The sequence below is a fragment of the Camelina sativa genome, chromosome 11, assembly GCF_030686135.1.
Source record: "Camelina sativa cultivar CO46 ecotype springtype chromosome 11, ASM3068613v1".
NCBI classification, from domain to species: domain Eukaryota; kingdom Viridiplantae; phylum Streptophyta; class Magnoliopsida; order Brassicales; family Brassicaceae; genus Camelina; species Camelina sativa.
The window spans coordinates 9,362,984-9,388,118 of record NC_141890.1 but is presented as its reverse complement, the minus strand read 5'-3'; the positions used below and the strand labels follow the sequence as shown (position 1 = coordinate 9,388,118).

The 25,135-nt window shown below is 37.4% G+C and overlaps 2 protein-coding genes and 1 pseudogene across 3 annotated transcripts; all 3 read right to left on the bottom strand.

Moving 5' to 3' along the window:
• Positions 1 to 546: 546 nt before the first annotated feature.
• On the bottom strand, positions 547 to 4,395 carry LOC104722699 (cysteine-rich receptor-like protein kinase 11; annotated as a pseudogene).
• A 694-nt stretch (positions 4,396 to 5,089) lies between these two features.
• On the bottom strand, positions 5,090 to 9,200 carry LOC104727811 (cysteine-rich receptor-like protein kinase 13). Its single transcript, XM_087472329.1, has 12 exons — positions 8,883 to 9,200; positions 8,591 to 8,651; positions 7,688 to 8,134; positions 6,903 to 7,049; positions 6,666 to 6,809; positions 6,464 to 6,579; positions 6,158 to 6,368; positions 5,828 to 6,065; positions 5,598 to 5,742; positions 5,518 to 5,548; positions 5,202 to 5,415; positions 5,090 to 5,096 (listed from the first exon to the last, which is right to left on the bottom strand). The coding sequence occupies exons 1-12, from the start codon at positions 9,198 to 9,200 to the stop codon at positions 5,090 to 5,092; spliced, it is 2,079 nt and encodes a 692-aa protein (XP_087328455.1).
• Positions 9,201 to 17,000: 7,800 nt separating this feature from the next.
• On the bottom strand, positions 17,001 to 18,857 carry LOC104722698 (PR5-like receptor kinase). 2 transcript variants are annotated; one of them, XM_010440902.3, is made up of 4 exons: positions 18,437 to 18,857; positions 17,673 to 18,369; positions 17,298 to 17,344; positions 17,001 to 17,206 (listed from the first exon to the last, which is right to left on the bottom strand). In XM_010440902.3, the coding sequence occupies exons 1-4, from the start codon at positions 18,489 to 18,491 to the stop codon at positions 17,112 to 17,114; spliced, it is 894 nt and encodes a 297-aa protein (XP_010439204.1). In that variant the 5' UTR covers positions 18,492 to 18,857; the 3' UTR covers positions 17,001 to 17,111. The 2 variants fall into 2 exon arrangements, with proteins under 2 accessions (XP_010439204.1, XP_087331886.1); XM_087475760.1 differs by having other exon boundaries at positions 17,298 to 17,390; positions 18,437 to 18,583.
• Between the last annotated feature and the right edge of the window lie 6,278 nt (positions 18,858 to 25,135).

The following is a 25,135-nucleotide window of genomic DNA, read 5'->3' as shown; positions in this document are numbered from 1 at the left end:
CTTCATCGCAGAGCACCAGTGGTTGTAGTTCGTACCATCAAGACGATCCGCAACAAGAGAGAGGCCAGGATGATCAGCGCTGTGAAGAAAAAACGGTGAGTGTGGACTATCCATAGTATCGATCTCAGAAACGGAGGTGATCGGAACACCCAGAGCTGGATCTGCCAGAATCAAAGAGAAAGAGCTCATCGGAGCTTTCGATTTTGAAGCAGAACTCCCAGCACCAGTGGATTTACCAAGACGACGAGTACTTTTCCGGATCGGAACTCCCATATCGACACAAACGAGTACAAAACAAATCACCAACAATAAAACGATCAAAGTAAGAGAAAACGAAATCTGAGCTAAGTGTATAGCTCTGATACCATATTAGTTGAATATGATGAACATAATCGATGAGATGATGAAGAGAGAAGAGCGATGAAGAAGATGAAGATCAGATTAAAATGATTCTGTTATTCACACTTAATGCAGAGTACAAATGTTATATACAAGTAGTGTGTATCCGGTACAAACCGGTTATGTACATAACCAAGACTAAACCATTTAAATATCTAATAGCCTGACAAGGTTCCTATGCTGAAGTTTTTCAACTACAACAACCTCATTCTTAAACTCTAGTGTGCCTTGTTCTGCTGTTTCTGATAGCCTTTTCACTGCAACTTCTATTCCATTAGGCAGTGTACCCTACACATAGCATCAATGAGATAATATGATCATCTTACTTTCATTACTTTTTAAAAGAAGAAATGAACACCAAAGTAGCATAAGAAATGACACCTTGAAAACTGTGCCAAATCCACCTTCACCAAGCTTGTTACTCCTTGCAAATTTGTCTGTTGCAGCTTCAATTGTCTTCAAATCAAATTGGATGGATCGTACAGTGGTAATACCAGCTGCATAATCATATCACCAACAACAAATTTTAATCATCAGAGACTGTTTTCATAAATGTTCTTAATTAGTTAGTTCCATAGACTATATATAAAAGCTAGTTCAGTGAAAAGCATATGAATAACACTCACACTGGTCAAAATCAATTTCTTGATATGGTTTTTTCCTCCAGCAAAGTATAACAGATCGCCGAGCAAGCAGTACCAAAATAATGATGATGATGAAGATGTTAAGGATACAATCGTATCTGTCAAGGATACATTCGTATCACATCTTGATACAGTCGAATCACACCTTGATACAGTCGTATCACCTTGATACAATAGTATCACGACTTCACTACCTCAATATTCTCATTCCTTGTTTGTATTTCATTCCATAAGTTGTATAACCTAGAGTCCTCCTCTCCTCTCAGTATATATATGAGTCTGTAATCATTCTTGATATATATATTCAATAATACAACATTTACATGGTATCAGAGCAAGACCGATACCCCTAAATTTTTTTTTTTTCCCAGCCAACAAAGTATCTTCTCCTTCGATCTCCTTTCTTCCCCTCTCATTCCCAGATCTCATTCTTCTTTCTCGTTTCTTTCTCACTCTCTACAATGGCTGCTGCAGAAATTGTTGACTCAACTCAAGGTCTCCTCAACATCAATATGATGAATATCACTAAGCTCACCTCTACCAACTATCTCACATGGAGCCTTCAAGTTCATTCTCTCCTCGACGGCTACGACCTTTCTGGTTACATTGATGGCTCCTCTGTTCCACCAGAGCAAACACTCGGCTCCACTACTCTGCCAACTCCAAATCCGGCATATGCAAAGTGGAGACGTCAAGACAAGCTGATCTACAGTGCTCTTCTTGGCACATTGTCTCCAGCGCTCCAACCAGTGGTCTCCAAAACCAAATCCTCTGCTGAGTTGTGGAAACACATCTCTTCCACTTATTCCAATCCAAGCTGGGGCCACATTCAACAACTCCGTCTGCAACTCAAGCAAGCATCGAAAGGTGAGAAGACTATTGATGAGGACATGCAGACACTCACCACGCGGTTTGATCAACTTGCTCTTCTTGGCAAGCCTCTTGCTCTTGAAGACCAACTTGAAGTTATCCTTGGTGGCTTACCCGAAGATTACAAAGCTGTTGTTGATCAAGTGGAAGGACGTGACACTCCTCCCTCCATTGTCAAAGTCCATGAAAAGCTCATTAACAAAGAGGTTAAACTTCTCTCTCTCTCCTTGTCTACCACCTCCACTGGACCAACCTCGGCTTATGCTGCCACCTATCGTCCCAAATTCAACTCTGGGGGACACTCCTTCCGTCCACATCAGCCATGGAACAACAACAACAACAACAAGCATCATTATCAACAACCACGCCTAGACAACCGCATGCTCAAGGGATACCAAGGCAAGTGTCAAATCTGTGGGGTGTTTGGTCACAGTGCCAAACGTTGCTCCCACCTTCAACAGCCCTCCTATGGCTCTCAAAGTGGCATTCTACCCTCTCCGTTCCACCCATGGCAACCACGTGCCAATCTTGCTCTTGGCCATCAACAGACGACAAATCCATGGATACTTGACAGCGGAGCCACTCATCACATGACAAGCAATCTTGGCAATTTGGCCTCACACCAGCCTTACCAAGGAGATGATGCAGTCCTCATCGGTGACGGTTCGGGTCTTTCAATTTCTCACACTGGTTCACTGTCCCTCCCTTCCAACTCTAAACCTTTATCTCTTACCAATGTCCTATGTGTCCCTCACATTCACAAAAATCTACTCTCCGTATACCGTCTATGTAACTCTAACAGTGTCTCTGTCCACTTTTTCCCTGCTCACTTTTAGGTGAAGGATCTGATCTCGGGAGTCCCATTACTCCAAGGCAAAACTAAAGGCGAACTTTACGAGTGACCGGTCTCTCTCTCCACCATCCAATCTTTCTTTGCCTCACCCTCCTCCAAACCATCTCTCAAAGACTGGCATTCTCGGCTAGGCCACCCTTCTCACTCTATCCTCAAAACAATTGTTTCAAAATTCTCCCTTTTGCATTCTCAATCAGATTCACAGACACTGTTGTGTACTGATTGCGCTATTAATAAAAGCCATAAACTCCTTTTTTCACAAACATCCATTATCTCTTCTGCCCCTCTTGAAATCATCTTCTCCGATGTCTGGACCTCCCCAATCCTATCCATAGATATCTTCAAATATTACCTTATACTTGTTGATCACTAAATCTCAAGTCCGCGACACATTCATCACGTTCAAGGCCATTGTTGAAAACCGCTTCAACAAACGTATAGGCACCTTATACTCTGACAATGGCGGTGAGTTTGTTGCTCTACGATCGTTCCTATCCAGTTCAGGGATCTCTCATCTCACATCACCTCCACACACTCCTGAACACAATGGGATTTCCGAAAGAAAGCATCGCCACATCGTTGAAACCGGGTTGTCGCTTCTCACTCATGCCGGCATGCCACACAAATACTGGACCTACGCCTAATACAATGGGAAAAACAATTTCCAAAATAGCTCTTGTTGAGATTTTTCCACTACCTGCGGCAAATGCAGTATAACATTATAATTTGAATCTTTTAACAGCTTCTTGTCATAATACTCACAGCTTTTCAATAACTTACCAATTTTTTTCACGTTGGCTTGGTCGACTAAAGAAGGATGTTCCATCGTAGGACGAGGAGCAGGAGAAGTCAATGTAATGTTACCAAAAGCCTTACAGAATGGATAAAACTGCCACCGGAAAAAGCAAATTGGCCGCATAGTATAGCCTCCTATCTTCTGTTCACAACATGACTGGTAGTCAGACACGCTTTGTCGTAGACAGTTGTCACAATCAACATTAGAAGAATCTGGCGTGCATTGCATCACAGCGTATATTTTCTGGAATTTGGTGAAGGTTGCGACATCAGCTTTGTAATAGTTATTACTAGATAATGGTACGTTCTTTGCGGCCGGAGTTGCTGAAATCATACTAAGTGTTAATCCTTCCCATATCGTCTTGAACTCGGTTAGATTTGAGGTGACATCCGCAGTGAAATAGACCACATACTTGGGGTCAAGATCTGCAGATCCTGAGAAAGAGACGTTGGAGTAGCGCACAAAACAAAGCCTTGGATCAGATGACCAAATATACCAAATATACGCAGCTATATGATTAGGACAGCTCCCAATCAACCAATCTGACGCATACGTGAGACAACGAGAACAGTCTTCTTGAACTGATCCTGGCATGCACATCCCTATTGCGTGGACACGGTTTGGTTCTTGTCCGATGGAACCGTTGTAGAAGAAGCCGTCTTGAGCTGTGACATTGGAAGGAAGAGAAGCGAGCATGAGACGGCGATTTACGTCTAAGTACTGTGGGGTTTGAAAGTCCCCTGGTCACTCGTGCATGTTTGTGATATCTCTGAAGCAACACGGAAGCTTATGAGGCCAAAACAGAGGATTGAAAATATAATTCTCTGCTTCATGGTTCTTTAAAAGATTATCGCTTTGCCTTAGATTATGTAAACATGCAACTATAGCTTCTAATATTTTTGTTAATAAAAGCGATCAACCAATTTTTAAGATGTTGATTTCGTCAAACTGATAAACGTGTTTCTTTCCTTAAACCTATGTATTGATTATTGAATCCTTAGCTTTTCCTTAAACCTAATATTAAAACTAAACTAGATACTTTTTACTTAAATAACAAGAAAGACTATTTTTTCATTTTCTTTTCCTTTTCCTTTACAGTATTTAAAGCATCCTGAATATTAAATCCTTCATAAAGTGATGAATTTATTAAAGAACCTTATTTTTCTTATAGCTAAATGTACTATCAAATTTGAGTAAAGTATCATGCACTACTGTCTTAAAAAATCAAAATTGAATTATCTTTTTTGGCATGTAATTATTGAAGAGAAGAAATGGGAGCTGAGCTGAGCTGTACCTCATTGACTAGAACTGAGGAAAAAAACTAACAGACCTTTCCGTATAACTTGAATTAGCGAGGACCGGTTAAAGAAGTAAATTGATAAAAATTCAGATAAAGGATTTTATAACAAAGAGCGCTACTTAAAGAACGTAGAAACTAGAAAATGCTAAAAGGGTACGTAATTTTTGATGAGTATCTCACAAGTCACAACTAACACATACACAACTTTTGAATAATTTCATTACAGTTTATATACTGAAATAACAGAAAAACATGGTTACTTAACATCAAACAAGTCCAATGGAACATCATCTTTAACGAGGATCAAATTTCATCATTCATGTGGTTTGGGAATTGGACCTCAGCCTAGATTGGTTGGGCCTATCTGGAATGAGGGATGGAGGTCGCTTAGGAACAGGTAAGATGAGGGAATTCCTAGTGAGCATCGACATGATTATAGAAAAGTCGGGACGATCTGTGGGATCATCTTGAACACATAGGAGGGCAATGTGGATACATCTTGTTACTTCTTTACTTTTATAATTCTCTGCAATTGCTTGGTCCACAAGGTTAAGTTATAACAACCATAGTTAGATAGGAGAAATCTGGTCACCGGAAACAAGATGTATCCACATTGCTTGGTCCACAAGGTTAATGTAATTCTCTGGAGGGCAATGTGGATACATCTTGTTTCTCCTCCTCCAGACCTAGTTAGATAGGATCATAAGATTTATACTGTTCTTTTTAGGTACTCACATATGTGACAAAATTATGAACCGGAGATGAGAAGCTTGTGTTCCTCTTGCCACATATAATCTCAAGAACTAAGACTCCGTAGCTATACACATCAGATTTCATTGAGAATTGTCCTTGGTCCCTATATTCTGGGGGCATGTAACCCCTGCAAGATTAATTGTACATTTGGTCAAGAAAAGATTCTTGAAACTTAAGTTCATAAGCCATCAAGGGTAATAAGAGTATTTTATAGAGTTCCAGCTGGATTCTCTGTGTTAGCTACACTTTGGTCCATCCCAAAGATCCTTGCCGTCCCAAAATCTGCAACTTTCGGGTTCATATGAGCGTCCAAGAGAATATTAGCCGCTTTGAGGTCACGATGTATGATTGTGGGTTGTGAATCTTGATGAAGATATAGAATCCCTCTAGCAATCCCTCCAATGATCTTGTACCGCTTTTCCCAGTCTAACTCGCCTTGCTTTTTAGGGTCTGCACATCTCATATAGACCCATTATACAATGAGATCAAGAATTAGGGTTTAGGAGAATATATATAACCCAATCATTTGTTTATTTTCTTACCAAAGAGGATGTAGTCCAGACTTCTGTTAGGCAAAAACTCGTAGACTATGACTCTTTCTTCTCCTTTGACGGAAAAACCGAGAAGCTTAACGATATTTCTATGCTGAAGTTTCGCTACAAGAACAACCTCATTCTTGAACTCTTTCTTACTTTGCACTGATGTTCTTGACAACCTCTTGACTGCAATTTCTTTTCCATCAGGCAACATACCCTACAAATAACATCAATAAGATGATATACCAGCTTGCTTTTACTCCAAGTAATAGGCAAGGGAAGCAAATAAACAAGTAGCTAAAGAAATGATACCTTGAAAACATCTCCAAATCCGCCTTGACCAAGTTTTTTGCTCTCTGAAAAATTATTTGTTGCAGCTTCAATCGTGCTAAATTTGTATTGCAGAGAGCGTACAGATGTAATACCAGCTACAGTTGTAATAAATGGTCTTAATTAGATTCCATTGACTATATTTGCTAAAAGATAAGAGGCCAAATTTAAAAAAGTGAACAACACTCACTTTGATTAAGTTCAACTTCTTGATATGATTTTCCCTTCCGAGCAAACGGGCGAGCAATAAGTCCCAAGATAATGCTAAGGATGACTACCCCAACCACAACAATTGCTACAATAGTTTTCGTTGACATATTTCCGCTGCCTGGAGAATTAAAAACTTATAACATTATAATCTTTGAACCTTTGGACAGAGTCTTTTATCAGAACTCTCAATCATAAATTTGCAAGGACTTACTATTGTCTGTAGTCTTGGGATTGGCCCGATCGTCTGCGGCGCCCTTTAGACAATCAGAACAGTCACTTGGAGTTGATCTTGGGATGCACATCCCTAATGCGTAGACTCTATTTGGCTCTTCTCCAATCGAACCGTAGTAGAAACCATCTTGAGACGCGTTATGGAAGGAAGAGAAGAGAGGATGAGACGGCGATTTGAATCGTATGTACCGTTGGGTATGAAATTCTTACGGTTCTGTATGCATGTTTGTGCTGAAACAGAGGCAACAAGAAAGCTCAAGAGGACAAAACAGAGAATTTATAAGAAACTCCTCTGCTTCATTTTGCCTTAAAGATTGTAGCTTTGTTTTAGTGTTTAAACATCTGTTTGTTTCTTACCAATTTAAACAGCAATTGCTTTTTCTCGGAAACTTTCTAATTGTCACAAAACTAGATATGGAAATCGAAAGGCATAAAGCTTTTTTTTTTCTTCTGTTCATACAGTATTAGTTTTTTTTTTTTCGTCGAAAAGAAATTATATTGATGATGAATGTTGATAATCAAAATACAATTGTTTGTAGAGCCAGCTTGGAGGATTAAAACAGTCAAAGTAGAAATTACAATTGAGGCACCGATATTGTGCTAGAAGATGAGCTACATGATTACCATCTCTTTTTGTAAAACTGAAAACAAGAGTTGTGAAGTACGATGCCCAAACTCTAATATCCTGAATTATCCCATCTAGTGAGATTTCTATATGATTGAAGGTGAGTATCTTATATAATAATTGACTATCTCCTTCCAAACAAACAGAAGTAAAGCCTCTAATCCAGGAATGTTGGAGAGCCATTAAGAGTGCTTTTGCTTCAGCTTCAAGTGGTGTTCTTGTGATTCCAAGTCTTTTGGATCCCCATCCTTGTGATATCCCATCCTTATTTCGTATGATCCAACCACCAGTGGCTTGATTTGAGAGTTGATCGTAACCTGCATCATAGTTACATTTAACTAAAGTATCCACAGGTCTTCTCCATTTGATTGTTTCCTCCAATTGGTCTGTAGTTCTTGGAGAATTTTGAGGGTTGTTGGTAACCCAATTCTGAACATTTTGTGCTCTCTGTATTAGGTTCCTCGGATGCTCTGTAATGCTTTCAAAAACAAATTTATTTCTTGACTTCCAAATGTGCCAGAGTAACCAGAGAGGTAGTAACTGAGCTGTAGTATTGACATCTTCCGTATAATCCAAATCCAAGAAAGCTGTTAAAATTGATTCACAGTCAGAATTCATATCCAAAAGAATATCTATTGGCACATTAGCTTGTCCCCAGATTAGTCTCGCATATCTGCATTGGAATAAAATGTGTTTAATTGTGTTATCATCTTGAAAACATCTTGGACATATTGGGTCAATATTTTTTCCTCGTGTGTTCAGTCTAGTTATTGATGGTAGTGCTTTGGAAAGAATATTGAGTTTCCAAATCCTGCGTTTTAAAATTACAAAGCCATGTGGTATTGGTGGAAGATCCAATTGTAGATGGTTCTGCATACTTAGCCAATAGCCTGATCGTACTGTATATTCACCCGAGCTAGTGTAATGCCAAACAATTCTGTCTAGTTGTGTAACCCGTGGTAAATATAAAGATCTGATCTGATCATGTTCCTCCTGTTGGATATGAGTTAAAAGTTTATCATCATTCCAAAAACGGTAAGAACCTGTATTTGCAAGCAAGCCTTTGACCACTAGATCATTATCAGTAGTGATACTGTGAATAGGCTGAGGAGGTGTTGTAGGTAGAACATTATCAATATTCACCCGTATTGATGTACCATCGCCAGTTAGGTGTCTGTAGCCTTCTTTGATTATCTTAAGGCCCTCTTAAATTGAAGCCCATCCGTAAGATTGGTATGGTCTTTTCTTGGCGTCAAGGATGTGAGTGTCAGGATAATACCTTGCCTTCATTATTCTTGCAAATTTGGACTCTGGATATTGTATCAAACGTCACACTTGCTTGGCAAGAAGGGCATCATTAAATTTGGATAAGTTTTTGAATCCTAAACTCCCTTCTGATTTAGAGTATTGTAATCTTTGCCAGGCAACCCATGAAATGCCCCTTTCACTATTACTCTTCTCCCACCAAAATTTTTGAAGGACTTCGTCTATCTCTGTTATCACACTCATAGGGAATTTGAAACACGACATTGAGTATACAAGCATTGATAAAGCTACAGATTTGAGCATTATTTCTTTGCCAGCTTGAGAGAGTCTTTTGGTGCTCCAGGATGATGTTCTTTGCCGTACATTGTCTACAATATAACTAAACATTTCTGCCTTTTTCCGACCAAATTATTCTGGTAATCCAAGATACTTTCCTCCGCTGCCTTGGTTTGGTATATCTAGGATTCTCTTAAGACGTTCTTGAGTAGGACCATGTACGCGTGCTCCAAATGTAATCAGTGGTTTGCTTTTATTTATCATCTGTCCAGAATAGTATTCATACACCTCAAAAGCCTCTTTAATGGCTCTGCAATTTCTAGTGTTTGCTTGACAGAAGAACAAAGAATCGTCTGCAAATTGCAGGTGACTAACAGCCGGAACTTCATTTCCAACTTTTATTCCTTTTATATCACCACATTGTACTCTAGTTCATATTAAATGACTCATAATGTCTGCACAGAGAATGAAGAGATAAGGGGAAAGGGGATCCCCCTGTCTGATTCCTCTCTCAGGGATAGTCAAGCCGTGTGGTGATCCATTTACTAGAATAGAATAGCTAACTGATCGAACTGAAGCCATTATCCACGATATCCACTGATCATTAAATCCAAATAAGTGCAGCGTAACTTCAAGGAACTTCCATTCTACTCGATCATTGGCTTTTGTGACATCAGTGTTAATTGCCATATAGTTTTGTGAAACCCTCTTTCTTGATTTCAAAGAATGCATAACCTCATGTGCGATCAATACATTGTCCGTTATTAACCGACTAGGTATAAAAGCAGCTTGTGAATCAGAAACTATAGAGTCAAGATGTTGTTTTAATCTATTCACTAAGCACTTTGAAATGATTTTGTATATCACATTACACAAAGCTATCGGTCTATAATCAGCAAGTGTAACCGGGTCTGGTTTTTTAGCTATCATGCAGATATTGGTGTGGTTCAGACCTGTCTTCATGTAGGAAGTGGCAAAGAATTCTTTGACCTCTGTCACTATATCCGTTCCAATAATGCTCCAGTAGTGTTTGTAAAATCGAGCTGTGAGTCCATCTGGCCCTGGGGCTTTGTCATCCCCAATGGAAGATAAAGCAGCATAAATTTCATCACTAGTGAACTCTTTCGTTAGCTCTGCATTTATCTCTGAAGTTACCATGGAAGGAAAGTCGCCAAAGTCTATTGGAGATACAGGAATATGACTAGATGTATAAACTTTGGTGAAGTATTGTTGTGCATGGGAACCAATTTCATGGTCACCTTGATGGATATTTTGCATATCATCCTGAATTGTTTTGATATGGTTTTTGGCATATCTAGTCTTGGTACTAGCATGAAAATATGCAGTGTTCCGATCACCAAGAGTGAGCCATTGGTTTCGACTTTTGTTTTTCCAATAATATTCTTCATCTCTATATGCCGAATTTAGTTTCCTCTGCAATCTTGGTATGTGGCTCCTCTCTGCTGGATTTAGACTTGTCATTGCTTTATTTAAGGCCGCTTGAAAATGATCTATTCGTTTGGCAGCATTTATATTGGCAGAATGCTTTCCTTTTGCCATAGCTTGACGACATCGTGTTATTTGGTCACAAATATTGTAACAGTCTTGGTTTTTACAAGAGTTCCATCCTTGTTCAACTATTTTATCAAAATCTGTTATGTTTGTGAGGCGTTTGTCAAATCGAAATGGTTTATGGGGACCATAGATTGTAGGATTAAGGTTAGTCAGTAACGGCTTATGATCAAAGCCATTAAACTCCAAGAACTCTGTTTCTGCAGTAGGAAAAGCCGCAGACTTTATAGTTTGGTTTCGTCTTTCACCCACCCATGAGAGTCTGTCCCCTCTTGATCTCAAATCAGATAGGTCACAAATTGCCAGCATAGTTCTGAATCTTCGAAAGGTCCACTCTTCTCTAGGAGGACCTCCAATTTTCTCCTCATTGTTGAGGATTTCATTAAAATCTCCAGCTAACATCCAGGCTCCACATCTAGTTTCACTGATACTTTCTAAGTGATCCCAAAATATATGTCTTTGACTTGGATCAGGATGCCCATACACACCCGAAAAATAAAAGGTAATATTATTATGTTCAATGTGTACATCAATAATCCTTTCATCTTGATACATAGATGATAAGGAGACATCGGTTGCCCACATCAGTGCTAAACCTCCACTCCTACCCTGAGGGGGTTGTGTTATTACATTAGAGTATCCTAAAACAGAAGCAAAATTACATACTACTGAACACTTATTAAGAGTTTCACACAAAAACAACAGTTGTGGTTTTAAAATACGACATAGATATATTAAACGAGATTGTGTTAAGGGCGAGCAGATGCCCTGACAGTTCCAGGAAACGACTCTCATGGGGGAAACAATGGGGGTACCGGGCCCCCCCCGCGCCTCCGTCCAAAGCAGTACCACTGCAGGAACCTGCAGACTCCAGCCGAGATTTCTTATTGAGCTGGTTAAGTGCCATCAGGTCTTCTTTCACTTCACGACATTAGTAGTACGGTTCCATGTCATCTCTAGTTCGCTTATGTGTGTAACCCTGTGGTGGAAATGACAGGGTCATCACTTCTTTCCCCTTTGCATACTTTGTGTATATGTAGCGAAGTCTTTCAGCCGTCAGTTCCGTGTCCTCAAAAACACTTGGAGAGGAATCATCATCAGATTTAGAGATAATGAATTCACGGTTAGCCTTCGCAGGACCAACTCCCGGGATCTCACCATCTGGTGCAATGGTTTGAAGCGTGTTAGTGTCAGAGTCCGGGTCATTAGGGTTCTGGTAAGCCCGACCATCATGGTGATCGTAATCATCCGGATCATAGCCATCATCACCATCGTTTTCATCATCATTGGCGTCATTGTCAAAGGACAGAGGACACTCTTTGCCATCGTGTGTAAGAGCACCACACTTAGAGCAGAAATTGCGGAGTCTTTCATATTTAAACTTCAGATGTTGTTGTCATCATTGCCTCCAAATTGGAAGTTTCTTTGGAACCTTAGTGGAGTATCAACATTCCAATTCACACAGATTCTCAAAAACTCAACTAAATTAGCATTTTCATCAAAATCCACACTTGCAACATGACCCAGTTGATTCCCTATATAGTTAACCATGGCTGTGTTGAGAAATTGAATTGGTATTCCTCTTACCTGGATCCAAAAAGGAATCACTTTTGTTTCCGCCTCAGAGATGTTGGGGTACCAGCGATGAACCGTAAGCATCCAGTCGTTAAACGTCCAGGGACCACGACAAAGGACTAAGTTCAGTGCCTCCTCTGTCTTGAAAACAAAGAGTGCTTTGCCCTCACCCAGAATCCTTCCACGACACCCATTGGCGAAACCCCAAATCTTCGGCATTTGATCAACAATCGCCCTTAAGTTTTGCTTCTTCGGATTCACAGCGCAGACAATCACATAACTCAGACGGCAGAACAATTGGGGCATCATTGATCCCCAAATCAAGGTTTTGTAAGGACTTCCGTACATTATCACTCATCGTGGGAGACACAGATAGTGTTTGAGTATTACGGACAAGAGGGGGGGGGGGGGGGGGTTTGGATGTTACCGATGAACGACACAGTTCCACCGTATTTATAGAAAAAAGTCCACGGCGGTTTTCTTTCACAGTTATCCCTCGATAAAATCGGGGATACATAACTGCTAACAGTTATCTGTCGCAGAGAATAACCGTCAAAATCCAAACCGAAAACAGTCTGTAATGTCGGAAAAACACTCTCATAAAGAGAAATCGAATCAATTTGTCCTCGGCGGTTATGGAATCGTGAATCGCCTTCGCGATCGCCACGAGAGAGAAAAAACATTTTTTCACCGCAGGCTAAGTTTCATACAGTATTAGTATTATGTTTAAATCCTTTCAAATAATAATGTAGATAAGTTGTACTAGGCCTGTAGGCTGGGGTCGAGGCAGGCACCAGTAAAACTCGTCTGTAGCCAAAATACATAGCTTTTTGATAATCAATTTCTTAACATTAAAAAAAAACGTATATTCATATTCATTAGCAAGTAGTCTCATTTCTTAGTTCAGCTATACAATCATATATTCATATTCATTAGCAAAGTAAATGGGCATGTTCGTTTGCCTGTCGCCAGCGACCAAAACCAGCGGCAGTAACATAAAGTTGTTTGTTTGTCCGTCGCTGGTTCAGCGACCAGTCGCAGCAACTTTCGCCAGCGATTAGCGACCGTAATTTTTAGTCGCTAAAATTTTCAGCGATCATGGGCGATCAGTCGCTGAAAATAGTCGCTGGATCCAGCGACAGTCAAACGAACAACATAACGACCAAATAAAATAAAAAAATAAAAATTGATAAATTAAATATGATCAAAATTAAAGTTAACTAGGACTCAGACCCCGCGATGTCATGGGAAAAATATTTTAGAAAAAAAATTAAATTTAAAATTATACATTATGAAATTATTTGAATGTAATAGAATATTTTGAATACATAAACTGTTACTAAAAACACAATCATCAAAATAAAAACTTATAACAAAAAATATTATATAGAATAGACGCAACTTTGCAAAACAGATTGTTTAAAGTATTGTAAATATAAGATATTTTTATGAAAAATTATGGTAAAGAGCTAAAATGAAAAAAATATATATATTATAAAAAGTGATCCTTATTGAGAATATTGAACTAATGTTATATTGAGTAATGTAATTTTCTATGAAAGAACTATAATTAAAAATATATTTAATAATGAGTGAAACAGTATCAACAAAAAAATAAAATTAAAATACACAACTCTTAAGAACAAAATAAAATAAATTTTAAATATTAAAATAGTTTTTAACGAAAAGTTACATTTAATAGACGCAACTGTAAATTTCATATTAAGTTTTATTAAATTTCTATATTACTATAATCATTTCTAAAATTTTAGTTAGATTATAGAATAACATTAAATATTAGATATTAATATTCAAATTATTTAGATTTAACATAAAATGAAAAATTTGTTTCAAAGAACAATGACTTGTAAGTTATTGATGAAAAGACAAATATATAGAGTTCAAAAGATATGACTATTTTAATAGACACACCTATTAGAACAAAACAATTGTGATGAAAAAATATGAATAAAATATAGTGAAAGACACAACTGTTTGAGTTTTTTAAAAAGAACAAATAAAATGAACTTTTTACAAAAAGATACTACGAAAATTCGCAACTGTTGTTCTCATTTATTCATATTGTTATTATATTTTTTGAACGGAAATTTAAGATAAATAAAAACAACTGTAAATTCAATACTAAGTTGTATTTTTCTCTATTGCTATAATCATTTCTAAAATTTTAGCTAGATTATAGAATATATTCAATTATCAACATATAATGGAAAATTTGTTTCAACGAACTTGTTAGTTAGTGATGAAGAGACAAATATAAAGAGAGTTCAAAAAGCATGACTATTTAAATAGACACACCTATTAAAACGAAAAGTTGTGATGAAAAAATATTAATAAAATATTGAAAAGACACAAATCTACAATGAACATATACAACCGTTTGAATTATAAAAAACAAAGAAAAACATTTTTTTTATGAAAAAGTACTACGAAAAATCGCAACCGTTGTATCTGCACTTGATTATACCTACAAACTCATATAAACTGCTTTTAAATAAAATACATCTTTATTACCATATTCAAAAGTCAGATCCAAAAGCTCATTATATAATCCATCTAATTCTTGGAAAAAGACTCTAGATATAAAATTAACTAAAAGTTGTAAATTAGATTCATCATTCCAAAAATCTTTTGTTAAATCAAGAACAGGAGGAATCTCTTTACTTTTAAAAGAATGAATGCTAGAGAATAATTTAGAGAGCTGTAAAAACCGTTGAGATTGAAATTTTTTATTATTTGGTGTCATGGCAAAAAAAATGAAAACAGTTCAAACAGAAATATATATATATATATATATATATATATTTCAAAAGATATGAATATTCAAATAGACACAACTCTACAATGAACAGTTGCAACTTTACGAAAAACCGTTACAATGAACAATCATAACTTTTTATAAAACACACAATTTAAATTTTCTACAGATTTTTTTGGAAAATTATCCGAAAAGTACGATTGAAAAAACACAACTTTTGGTGGCATTTATTCGGATTGCTATTATATATAGCTAGTTACATTAAATTTTTATATATGAAAGCGTCTTTATTACCATATTGAAAAGTCAAATCCAAAAACTCACTATGTAATCCATCTAACTCTTGGAATAACACTCTAGGTATTTTCATTAAACTTTTATATTTAAAATTAACTAAAAGATGTAAATTAGTTTCATCATTCCAAAAATCTTTTGTTAAAAGAATGAATGCTAGCTAGAAAATAATTTAGAAAACTGTATAAACCGTTGAAATTGAATTTTTAGTTGATTTTGTGTCATGACATAAAAAATGAAAACAGTTCAAACAGACAAATATATATAGATTTCAAAAGATATGAATGTTCCAATCAACACAACTTAACAGTGAACAGTTGTAATTTTTCATAAAATAACTGTTTTAATGATCCATTGAAAAAACACAACTGTTGGTCGCATTTATTCGGATTGTTATTATTATATAGATTAAATAAAAATATAACTACATATAGTTATTAAAATTAAACTAAATCTAACTAAATAAAATAACAAATTAATTTGAATATATTTAAATAAAATTCTAAAAAATCAGTTATAATTAAATTTAACAATATTAAAATGAATAAATTAAAAATAAAATTCAAATTAATTATTTTAAAATATGTGAATATGTTTTTAATTTATTTTCATGGGTATATGTAATTTCTATTTTTAAATAAAAATATACATTATCAAAAATTAAATTTTATTAAATTTTAAAAAATATATATAGTAATTAGTCGCACCGACAAACAAACAAACAAATCATCGACAGTTTCTAGCGACAGTCGCTAGCGAGAGACAAACGAACAACATATGCTGTCGCTGGAATCTGTCGTTGGTCGCTGGATCCAGCGACAGGCAAACGAACAGGCCGACGTTAATAATGCAGCAAATCATTCGACTTATACAATATCAAGCGTTCGTCACATAGTCTTATTCCTTAAAAAAAATGATTGCTAATTCTTTGGCTTAGCACTTTAGGAGTTTATTCGAGATCTTACTTATTTAAAAAGAAATTGAAGTGTCTCTGAAAATCTCTAAATGTTGAATACGTAAAACTGATAAGCAGTGGTCCTTAAACCTTCCATGTTAGACATATACGGCGTGAAACGGGCCTGCGACAAAATTCAACGGTTTTGGGGTAATTGAAAACGTTGAAATTTAATCATCATTCGTGACCATATGTTTTAACCGTTGAACCAAGAAACTCTTAAGTCTCCTATCACAAAAACCGAACGAACCATAGAGGCAAATACAGAGGGATCAGATGATCATGATCATTGCAGTAGGCTAATGAATCTAGAGTGTCACTGGTTTTGCAAACAAACCGGTTTTGGACCTTTTGGTAAAATATCGGGAAAACTCGGACTCTGGTGGATATTGGATCTAGTTACTTGCGTAGCACGGTCCCAAATTGATGAAACCTAGGTTCAAATATTATCATTTAATGATATTAGTTTGTCCTATTAAGCCGTTCATTAACAGATGAATCTAACTTTGTTATTCTGATTTCTCCCCAGATTAACGAATAGACGAGTCCCTGCCCCATCATCTTTTTTAGTTCATTATTACATTTATTTGAAAAAAAAATAGCATTTTAGTTACTAATGTGGCTCTTACTTTTTTTTCTTCTTTTTAAATAAGGTCATCTTTTCTTCTTATATTGAGTCATGATCATATAGATTCACGATGTTAGTCTATAAAAAGATTTTTAAAAAATCACGAATATATGGGGTTAGTACTTATGTTATTATTTATTTTTTTTGTAACTCACTCGGTGACAAGACACAACTTTCTGGGAAAGAACAAGTAAATACCATCGAAGAATTTGTACATAATTTCTAATTAATTTTTTTAAAGATATGAATGAGCAAGAGAGACGTGGTTGCAGTGACGGTCGTACCAAAAATGGGTTTTAACTTCGGTAGAGAATTATCTGCAAATGTATCAAAGAGAAAATCTGATTAACAAAATCAATAAAATATATAATCCGCATATAATTTTTGTAGTATAAAAAAAAAACTTACGGTTTGGTCCTGCTAATGGTAATGGAGCCATGGAGCTTCTGTTGTTACTTCTCCAAGCAAATGAAATAATGACATATATTAGCTTTCAGCATACTGTGTGTGTGTAAAAAGAAATTTGTAATTATGCATTCATTGGGTTCCAGATGTTGGAAATTGTAGATATGAAATTAGTATTGGCTGGGCTTAGATCTTGGTTACCACATGTAACTTTTGTTCTAAGTAAATATGATTGATTATTAGAGACTTTATCCAATTCCTATGAGTTAAGGTAAGCTCTAAAATCGAAAACTGGAATTATGTGATGTTTGACGAAATCAACTCCAGCAAAATACTAGAAAATAAAAGGAAGGGAGAGGGATATATACGGGAATTTACCTGGTGTTTTCTGGAATATTGGAGGATGGGCAAAACCTGATGGTGAAGTCAGTTGAGTTAGGGCATACGAAGGTGTTGTTACTATTTTCGTAGGCGTAGCTAGACGCGGATGGGCAAGCGCGCTCGAAGTTCTGCGTGTAAACTGTCGGCTTGCATTTTTGCTTTGACTCAAAGTCACCGGTGCAACAGTTCTCATCTGTCTTGGATTTGTGACACGCGCTAGTGCACGCGATTGGTTTTCCCTCGACCAGTGTCTTTAAATCATTTGGACAAGTCTTGTTCAAGTCAACCACACAACCGGAGCTGATACATGTCCGGCGGCTACTCTGTGACGACGGGATGACCATTAACGGAAGGTTGTAACCGTGCGCGACACTGATGAAGTAGCTGTCGATTCCTCCTTTATCGATTATAAAGTAGGCATATGTCACTGGAGACCAATCGTATGTACCAGGACACTCGATTTTTCCAGATTCACAGTCTCCTGTGAGGCAAGAGAATTTTTCTGTTGAGCTGGAGCACAGCGTCCTAGCGGAGATAAGACCGTACCAGGAAGACGGTGCGAGTAGGGCACGAGCTTCCCCGCTTCTAAGAGCGAAGCCGGTGGTGGAGATATGTGAATCCCATGAGAAAATTACCGGCCAAACTGTGTTATTGCATTTGTTCTCGATGGTAAGTATACTCATTGACAACACTCCTGTCAACAAAAAGTTAGATTAGAAACACAACAATTAACAACAACTAACCAAAAAAATATATCTTACCAGATATAAACAAATGTGAAGTAAGGAAGACAATCAATGGCAGCCTCTCCGTCATTGTCTTTAAAATATCTTCTTTTTGAGAACGTTATTATTTTCTAATGAACAAATAAACACAAACAGGTTGTCAGGACTAGACCGGCCATGAGAGAAAAGCCTAACCCATAAATACACGTTGTGAGGACTAGATTTACGATGAGAAAAGTCAAAATCATGCAGACGAAAGTGACATAAAGAAAGGGAAAAGAATGGTAAACAAAGTGGAACCAATATTCAAGTCACAAATAACACAGGTACTGAAAAGCAATAGATAAGCAAGACACTTAATTACTTCTTCATCGAGATATAGGACTGGTTAAGTCAACAAACCGGTTTTGATATTATACGTCAAGAATCCCTTGGTATATTGATTATAAATGTAGCCAAGGTAAAAGACTTCGTCTGTAAACTTTGATTGACTATATATAAGTCACATATCTCACATAGCCGTCTCAATGGAACTGTTAAAAGTAATTCATCATCACTTTCACATGTGCTACAAAGATTTACTAAAAGTCAAAAAGAGAAGGTAATTAAATAGGAAGGTGTTTCTATTGTTGAAATAAGAAGTGGTGGTTGTTATATTTGTCAACAAAAGTGGCTGCAAGTTCTCTATAAATAGAGAGAGATCTAACGTGAGAAAATCATCACATAGCATTCAGTATAATAAAAGAGAAGTTGAAATACTAAGCAACATACAAAATAAGTGAGTGTGTGAGATTTAAGAAAATAACGAGTGGTGTGAGATTTGAGTGTTTTTACTATTAAGTTATAAACTTTGTATTGTGAGTGATTTACAAATAAATATAAGAGTGTTTACTTTAGTTGACTTATATATTTGTGGTTAATTTATTAATTGTGTATTTACAAGATACCAATTATATTTTAACCCAATATTAAACCGATTAAATTCTCAACATTTGGTATCAGAGCGAAGTCGAGCCGACCAACTATAATATTTATTTGTTTAGTTGTTATTTGGAAGCTTTTGGTAAAATCATGGCGGATTTTACTACCTCTATTGAGAAGCTCAATAACAACAATTATGGGTCATGGAGTACTCGCATGAAGTTTTATTTGCTCGGACAAGATTTATGGGATATCATTAATGGAGCTGAGACGACACCACCAAAAGAAGCAAGAAGCACATATACAACTTCCAACACCTCAACCTCAACAACAGTACGACAAGATGCTGCACCTCAAAGACCAACGAGTGATCATGACGCCTTAAAGAAGTGGAAGGTCAAGGCAGGTAAAGCCATGTATGCTTTAACCGTGGCTGTGGTAACAGGATTTTCACCCAGGGTATCAATTCCCTATGCAGTTGTAGTACAAAGGGTTATCAATCCAAATGGTTGTTATGCTAGCAGATAAGATACAATCAGAACTATGCAAGTCAAGACAAGCAATAGTTGGGTTTGATTTAACAATCCTAAAATAAACTAAAGAAAGCAAATAAACAAGAACCACACGACCTAAGCACTCGATGCAAGCATTCGAGTATAGGATCGGGTGGGGTGATCGAGTAAACAGGATAAGCAAGAACAGCTCGAAGGTATACTCGAAGCATGTGATCGTGTACCTATTCGGGTAAGAGATCGAGTTATGAATAAAATGTAAACAATCTAAATACGAAAGCTCCTAAGGATGGGGTAATCGACTCCTAAGTGTTCCTGACCAATATGGATGTCCTACATGCCTCAAGCAAATATTCCCTAGACAATGAATCTCTAAAATCTTGTTAAAGCGTTCTCGTGATAGAAACAATCAACCTTAATCACTCCCCTACCCAACTCTCATTGGAGAAACATGACCAAGCAGGCAATAAAAACCGATTCATTATTGTCAATAAACCCCTTACTCATCTAATCTCTTAGGCTAAGTGAGTAAATCTCTAGCATTGATTTATTCAAGCATTTCATCTACACCTCTCGGTGGTAAAACGCCCTAGATCTAATCTCAACCTTTCGGTCTGTTGATAGCATTAAGAAAACCAATCTAGAAGGGAATTTATAAAACACAAATATCAAAGCTAAGACATCCTAACCGATCAAGAACACAAAATCGTCTATCCCATCCCTAGAAACTTTGTTTCACTACTCAGATCTTATTGCAGAAAACACAAAAGCATAGATAAAAGAAAATTGCATTATATTAAAAATAGAGTAGAGTGGAAGAGTATAGAATCGAAAATGCAAAAAGAAATGAAATTAAATCCTAACAAAGTGTAGAAAAAGTTTTGAGTCACTCAGTTTCTCTCCCAGAAGCTCTCGCTCTCTATTCTGAGGGTCTGCAGTGTGCTAGGGCGAGAGGAAGAAGAGGGGGGTTTATATATGGAAAGCCATTAACCCTAGCTTCCCAGTCCTGCCCGAGGGTCTGCTCGATGGGGTTACTCTTCGGGTAGGCTCTCGGATTTTTTTTTCTATTCTTAGCTCCTCCTCGATCGGGTTGGTGTTCGGATTGTTCTTCCTGCTCCATAGCTCCTTCGGGTACATGCTCGGATTCGACCTTGTTCCTCCCCATTTTTGGCTCTTAAGTACCTTTTTTCATCCAAAATATGCAAATGCAAGAATGCAACACCCTAAATGGCCTAAATGTGGATTCCTACAGTAAATGACCTAAAAATGCTAAGGTTAGGGTAAAAACAATGCAAAATATGGACAAAAAGGGATTCTTAAAACGTGTAAATTAGAGAGTTATCAGGCTATAGAAGAAGATTTTCTACAACGGATTAAAGGTGTCCGAACACCAAAAGAAGCTTGGGACATATTGACGACAATTTTTGCGAAGAAGAATGACGCAAAATTACAAAGGCTTGAGAATAACCTTTTGTCTATCTCTCAGAAGAATATGACCGTGAGTTGATATGTCTATATTTTGTCTCTCCCTAGCATATATTTATCATGCATTTAGCTAGGATAACTCATTGTTTTGCATCATTTTCTAGTATGTTCTATACACTTTGCATGTCTAGGTAGTTCTTGCATCATCCTTGCATACATTGTGCATTTCAGAGTATTTCAGGTATCTAGGAGACATCGGGAACACATCACTCGACCCATCCGCTGCACAACACTCCCGGAACTGTCGTTCGAGACCACTCTCGTGTCACCACTCGAGCCACCACTCGAGCCACTCTCGAGTCACCAGTCGAGCCACTCACTCGAGCCACTCTCGAGTCACCACTCGAGCCACCACTCGAGCCATCACTCGAGCCACTTATTTCAAGTTGTAGAGAATTAATTCATGTTTCCAATGCCGTTTATTTCAAGACAATCGGAGGTGTGGTTCAAATGTTATCATCGTTTTAGTGGATGCGTATACACCCAGATCGAGCCAAAACCACTCTGGATCGAGCCGTTCCACTCAACCCACCTCGAGTCATATGACCTCGACTCGATCCAATCCACTCGACCGCACCCCAGGGAGAGACGACACGTGACTCGACCGCACATGTTTGGTTTCACACGCTTCAGGAGATTCCTGAACCGACGCTCTATCTTGTCGTTTTAAGTTTTAGGGATTCACATGTTTTTACTATATATACATTTTGTTAAGTCTTGGTTTGGGACATCTTATCTTTTATCTTGTTTTCTTTTCTAAGGTTTGACCTAGCCACCAAAAAACGCTCTGAGACTTGTAATCCGACATCTCCGAGTTTATTCAGTTTTTGCACTTGATTTCTTCTACAAAGTTGTTCTTCTCATTTCTATCTATCTATTATGCTTGGTTCAATTTTTTCTGGATTTGTATCTTTGGTGATGATTTCCGGATCTGAGTAGTGTTAAGGTTCTTGGGGATAGGATAGACTAGGTGGAGGATCTTAGGATGTAGGGTGTTTAATCTTTGATTTGTATGATTCCCTTCTGGACTAGTGTTAGAATTACTAGTTCCTCTCTGATCAATTGGAACTAGGTTCGAGACATTTCCACACCCAAAAGGTGTTTGCTGAAATGTCTGACCAACTAGTGCTAGAGACTTACGTTCCTAGCCTAAGAGATTAGTTGTCTAGGATGTTTGTTGACGTGAATGAACTTGTTTGTCATGCCTGCTCGTCCATGTTCTCTAGCGAGAGCTAGGTATGGAAGCAGTTGAGTCTGAGTAGCTTTTGCCAAGAGATTGGATTAGCTAAGTTGTGATGTTCATTGTTTAGGGCTAGTTTGCTTGTCGTATGTTAAACACTCTGTAGACTAGGATACTCCACCGACATCAATTACTCCCATCCTTAGGACTTTTATATTCTTGATTGATATTACATTCCTGAGACTGTTTCGTTTCTTCATGCTTAGAATCGTTTTTGTTTTTACTTTTGTTTACTTCTTGCCATACATTTTCGTTTCTAGTTCTGTAGTTCATTTCCGTTTTGCATTTTCATCATTCTAGGATTGTTAGATAAAAACACTCTTTTTGAATTGGGTTGACTTGTGAAATCGTGATTGCATCTTGAGTGATAGTAAAGTTTCCCAACTGGATTGACACCTTAAGTATTACAACTTCATAAGGTTAATTGAACCTGCTAGGACCTACAAAAATCCTAGTATCATGAGTCAATATTTTTCAAAAGTGAAGTCTCTTTGTGATGAGATTTCTAAACTAGATCCTGAAAATTCTATTACTCAGACAAGAATGAAAAGAATTATCATTCATGGTCTGAAGCCGGAATACAAGAGTATTATTACGGCAACTTGGGGATGGGCTACCGAGCTAACTTTAGCAGATCTAGAGAATTTGCTAATGAATGAGGAGGATCTAGATAAACCCACACTTAGCCGACCAACCAATGGTGAAGAGACAGCTTTATTCACCAATAAGAGAAATGACCAAGGTTATGGTTATGGTCGCGGTCGAGGACGTGGTCAAGATCGCGGTCGAGGACTCAGACCTGGACGTGGTACCAGGAGATTCAACGGACAAGAACGAGATGCTCAAGGAAACCATGAGAGAAGTTTCCAATCAGGGGAGCTCGAGGAGCTCAAAATAAATAAGGTGGTCAGAATAGATGGCAACAAAATAATAATCAAAGTGATCCATTGTGGCAAGAAGGGACATCATGCAAGAAATTGTTGGTCGAAGAAAGTTGAAGAAAATGCTGCCACAAGTTCAAAGAATGAAGGCCTTGGAGAAGAATATTGAGAGTTTGAAACTTCTTTCTTTGCGGAGGAAGTGGATCTTGAAGATGGACGAGAGGAAGACTCAATAAAAGAATTTGCACTCACCGCTGTATGCGATCACTCAGTCGACTACAAAACTGATTGGATCGTTGACTCTGGATGTTCAAATCATATGTCAGGAGATGTGTCAAAATTGGTGAACATCAAAAAATACAATGGAGATCGTGTTATTATAACCAATGAAAACACACAATTTCCAATAGCCCATGTTGGTGAGACAAATCTACCACAAAAGAATGGACATGGAGAATTTCAACTTCGAAATGTTTATCATGTCCCAGGGATGAAGAAGAACCTGTTATTCGTACCCCAACTCACAAGTGCAGGCAACTACGTACTATTTGGTCCAGAAGATGTGAAGGTGTATCGAGAATTAAAAATTAATGGCACACCGTTCATAGAAGGACCAAAAATGAGGGCTATTTATGTGATGTTAGCAGAAGAAGCCTATGTTGAAAGAACGAGGAGAAGTGACACTAGCGACTTGTGCCATGCACGACTCGGACATGTCAATTACAGCAAATTAAAGATTATGATGCAGAAGTCGATGTTGAAGGGACTCCCACAACTTGAGATGAACCATGAGATTGTGTGCGCAGGATGCCAATATGGTAAGGCACATCAATTGCCTTACAAGGATTAAAATTTTAAAGCTAAGGAGCCGTTGCAGCTGGTTCATTCAGATTTGCTGGGAAAAATCAAACAACCATCAACATGTGGTTATCAATATTTGATAACCTTCACTGATGATTTTTCAAGATACGTATTGTAGTGACCCTCACTACGGGATAAAAATTTCTTGAGGAATTTACCCGGAAAGGATTAGAAAAAGGAGAGAAAAGGAAGCAGAAGAAAATTGCTATGTTTTGTCCGAGGAAAAGTGGATTGTGCGACATGCCGATCAGTTGGCCAGCGGACGTGCGTACGGGCATACGCGGTATGCGTAGGGCAGGAACGAACAAAGGGACATCCATACAGATGGTACCGGGAACCTGGAGATTGCGGGAAACAGGAAGGAACCCGCTGAAATATTTTAATCCCGGAAAGATTAGTGGGATTTAAATATTATTTAATTAAACATTAGTGGGATTTTTCCACTTAGTGTTTAATTAATCGGATGTTGGAGTTAGTGCAGAGGAATATTCCTCATTCCACTCGATTTCAAGAAATGGAGATAGTGGGTTATTTGTTTAATCACTTGAAGAAGCTTAGTGGGAGGAATATTCCTCACTCACACATGAGAGGGAGAATGTGGTGTTGACACCTCACACTTTCGATTGTGCCAAGTGTTGGAGATGTAGGCCTTGAATGGCTATAGATTTTAAAAGTGTTTTTGGTTTTAGATTTTTTAAAAATCTACTTTAAAGCCAATCAAGATTATGCAAAAATTGGATTTCCTAAAAATTAGGGAATCCAGATTTTGTTGGTTTTTGGTAATTTTCAAAGAAAAACCAAAATCTATGTTTTACTAATTTTTCATTTTTAAGCG

Bases quoted from the DNA above. Each gene is read 5' to 3' on its own strand.
- LOC104727811 (XM_087472329.1), bottom strand. From the start codon at position 9,200: ATGTTTAGTTATATTGTAGACAATGTACGGCAAAGAACATCATCCTGG. The intron at 6,369-6,463 runs GTATCATTTCTT...TGTTATTTGTAG, and splicing joins GATTTGGAGATGTTTTCAAG to GGTATGTTGCCTGATGGAAA. The intron at 5,416-5,517 runs ATTGCCCTCCAG...GGTTGTTATAAC, and splicing joins GAGAAACAAGATGTATCCAC to TTAACCTTGTGGACCAAGCA.
- LOC104722698 (XM_010440902.3), bottom strand. From the start codon at position 18,491: ATGACGGAGAGGCTGCCATTGATTGTCTTCCTTACTTCACATTTGTTT. The intron at 18,370-18,436 runs GTAAGATATATT...TTTTGTTGACAG, and splicing joins TTCACATTTGTTTATATCTG to GAGTGTTGTCAATGAGTATA. The intron at 17,207-17,297 runs GTAAGTTTTTTT...ATACATTTGCAG, and splicing joins ACCATTAGCAGGACCAAACC to ATAATTCTCTACCGAAGTTA.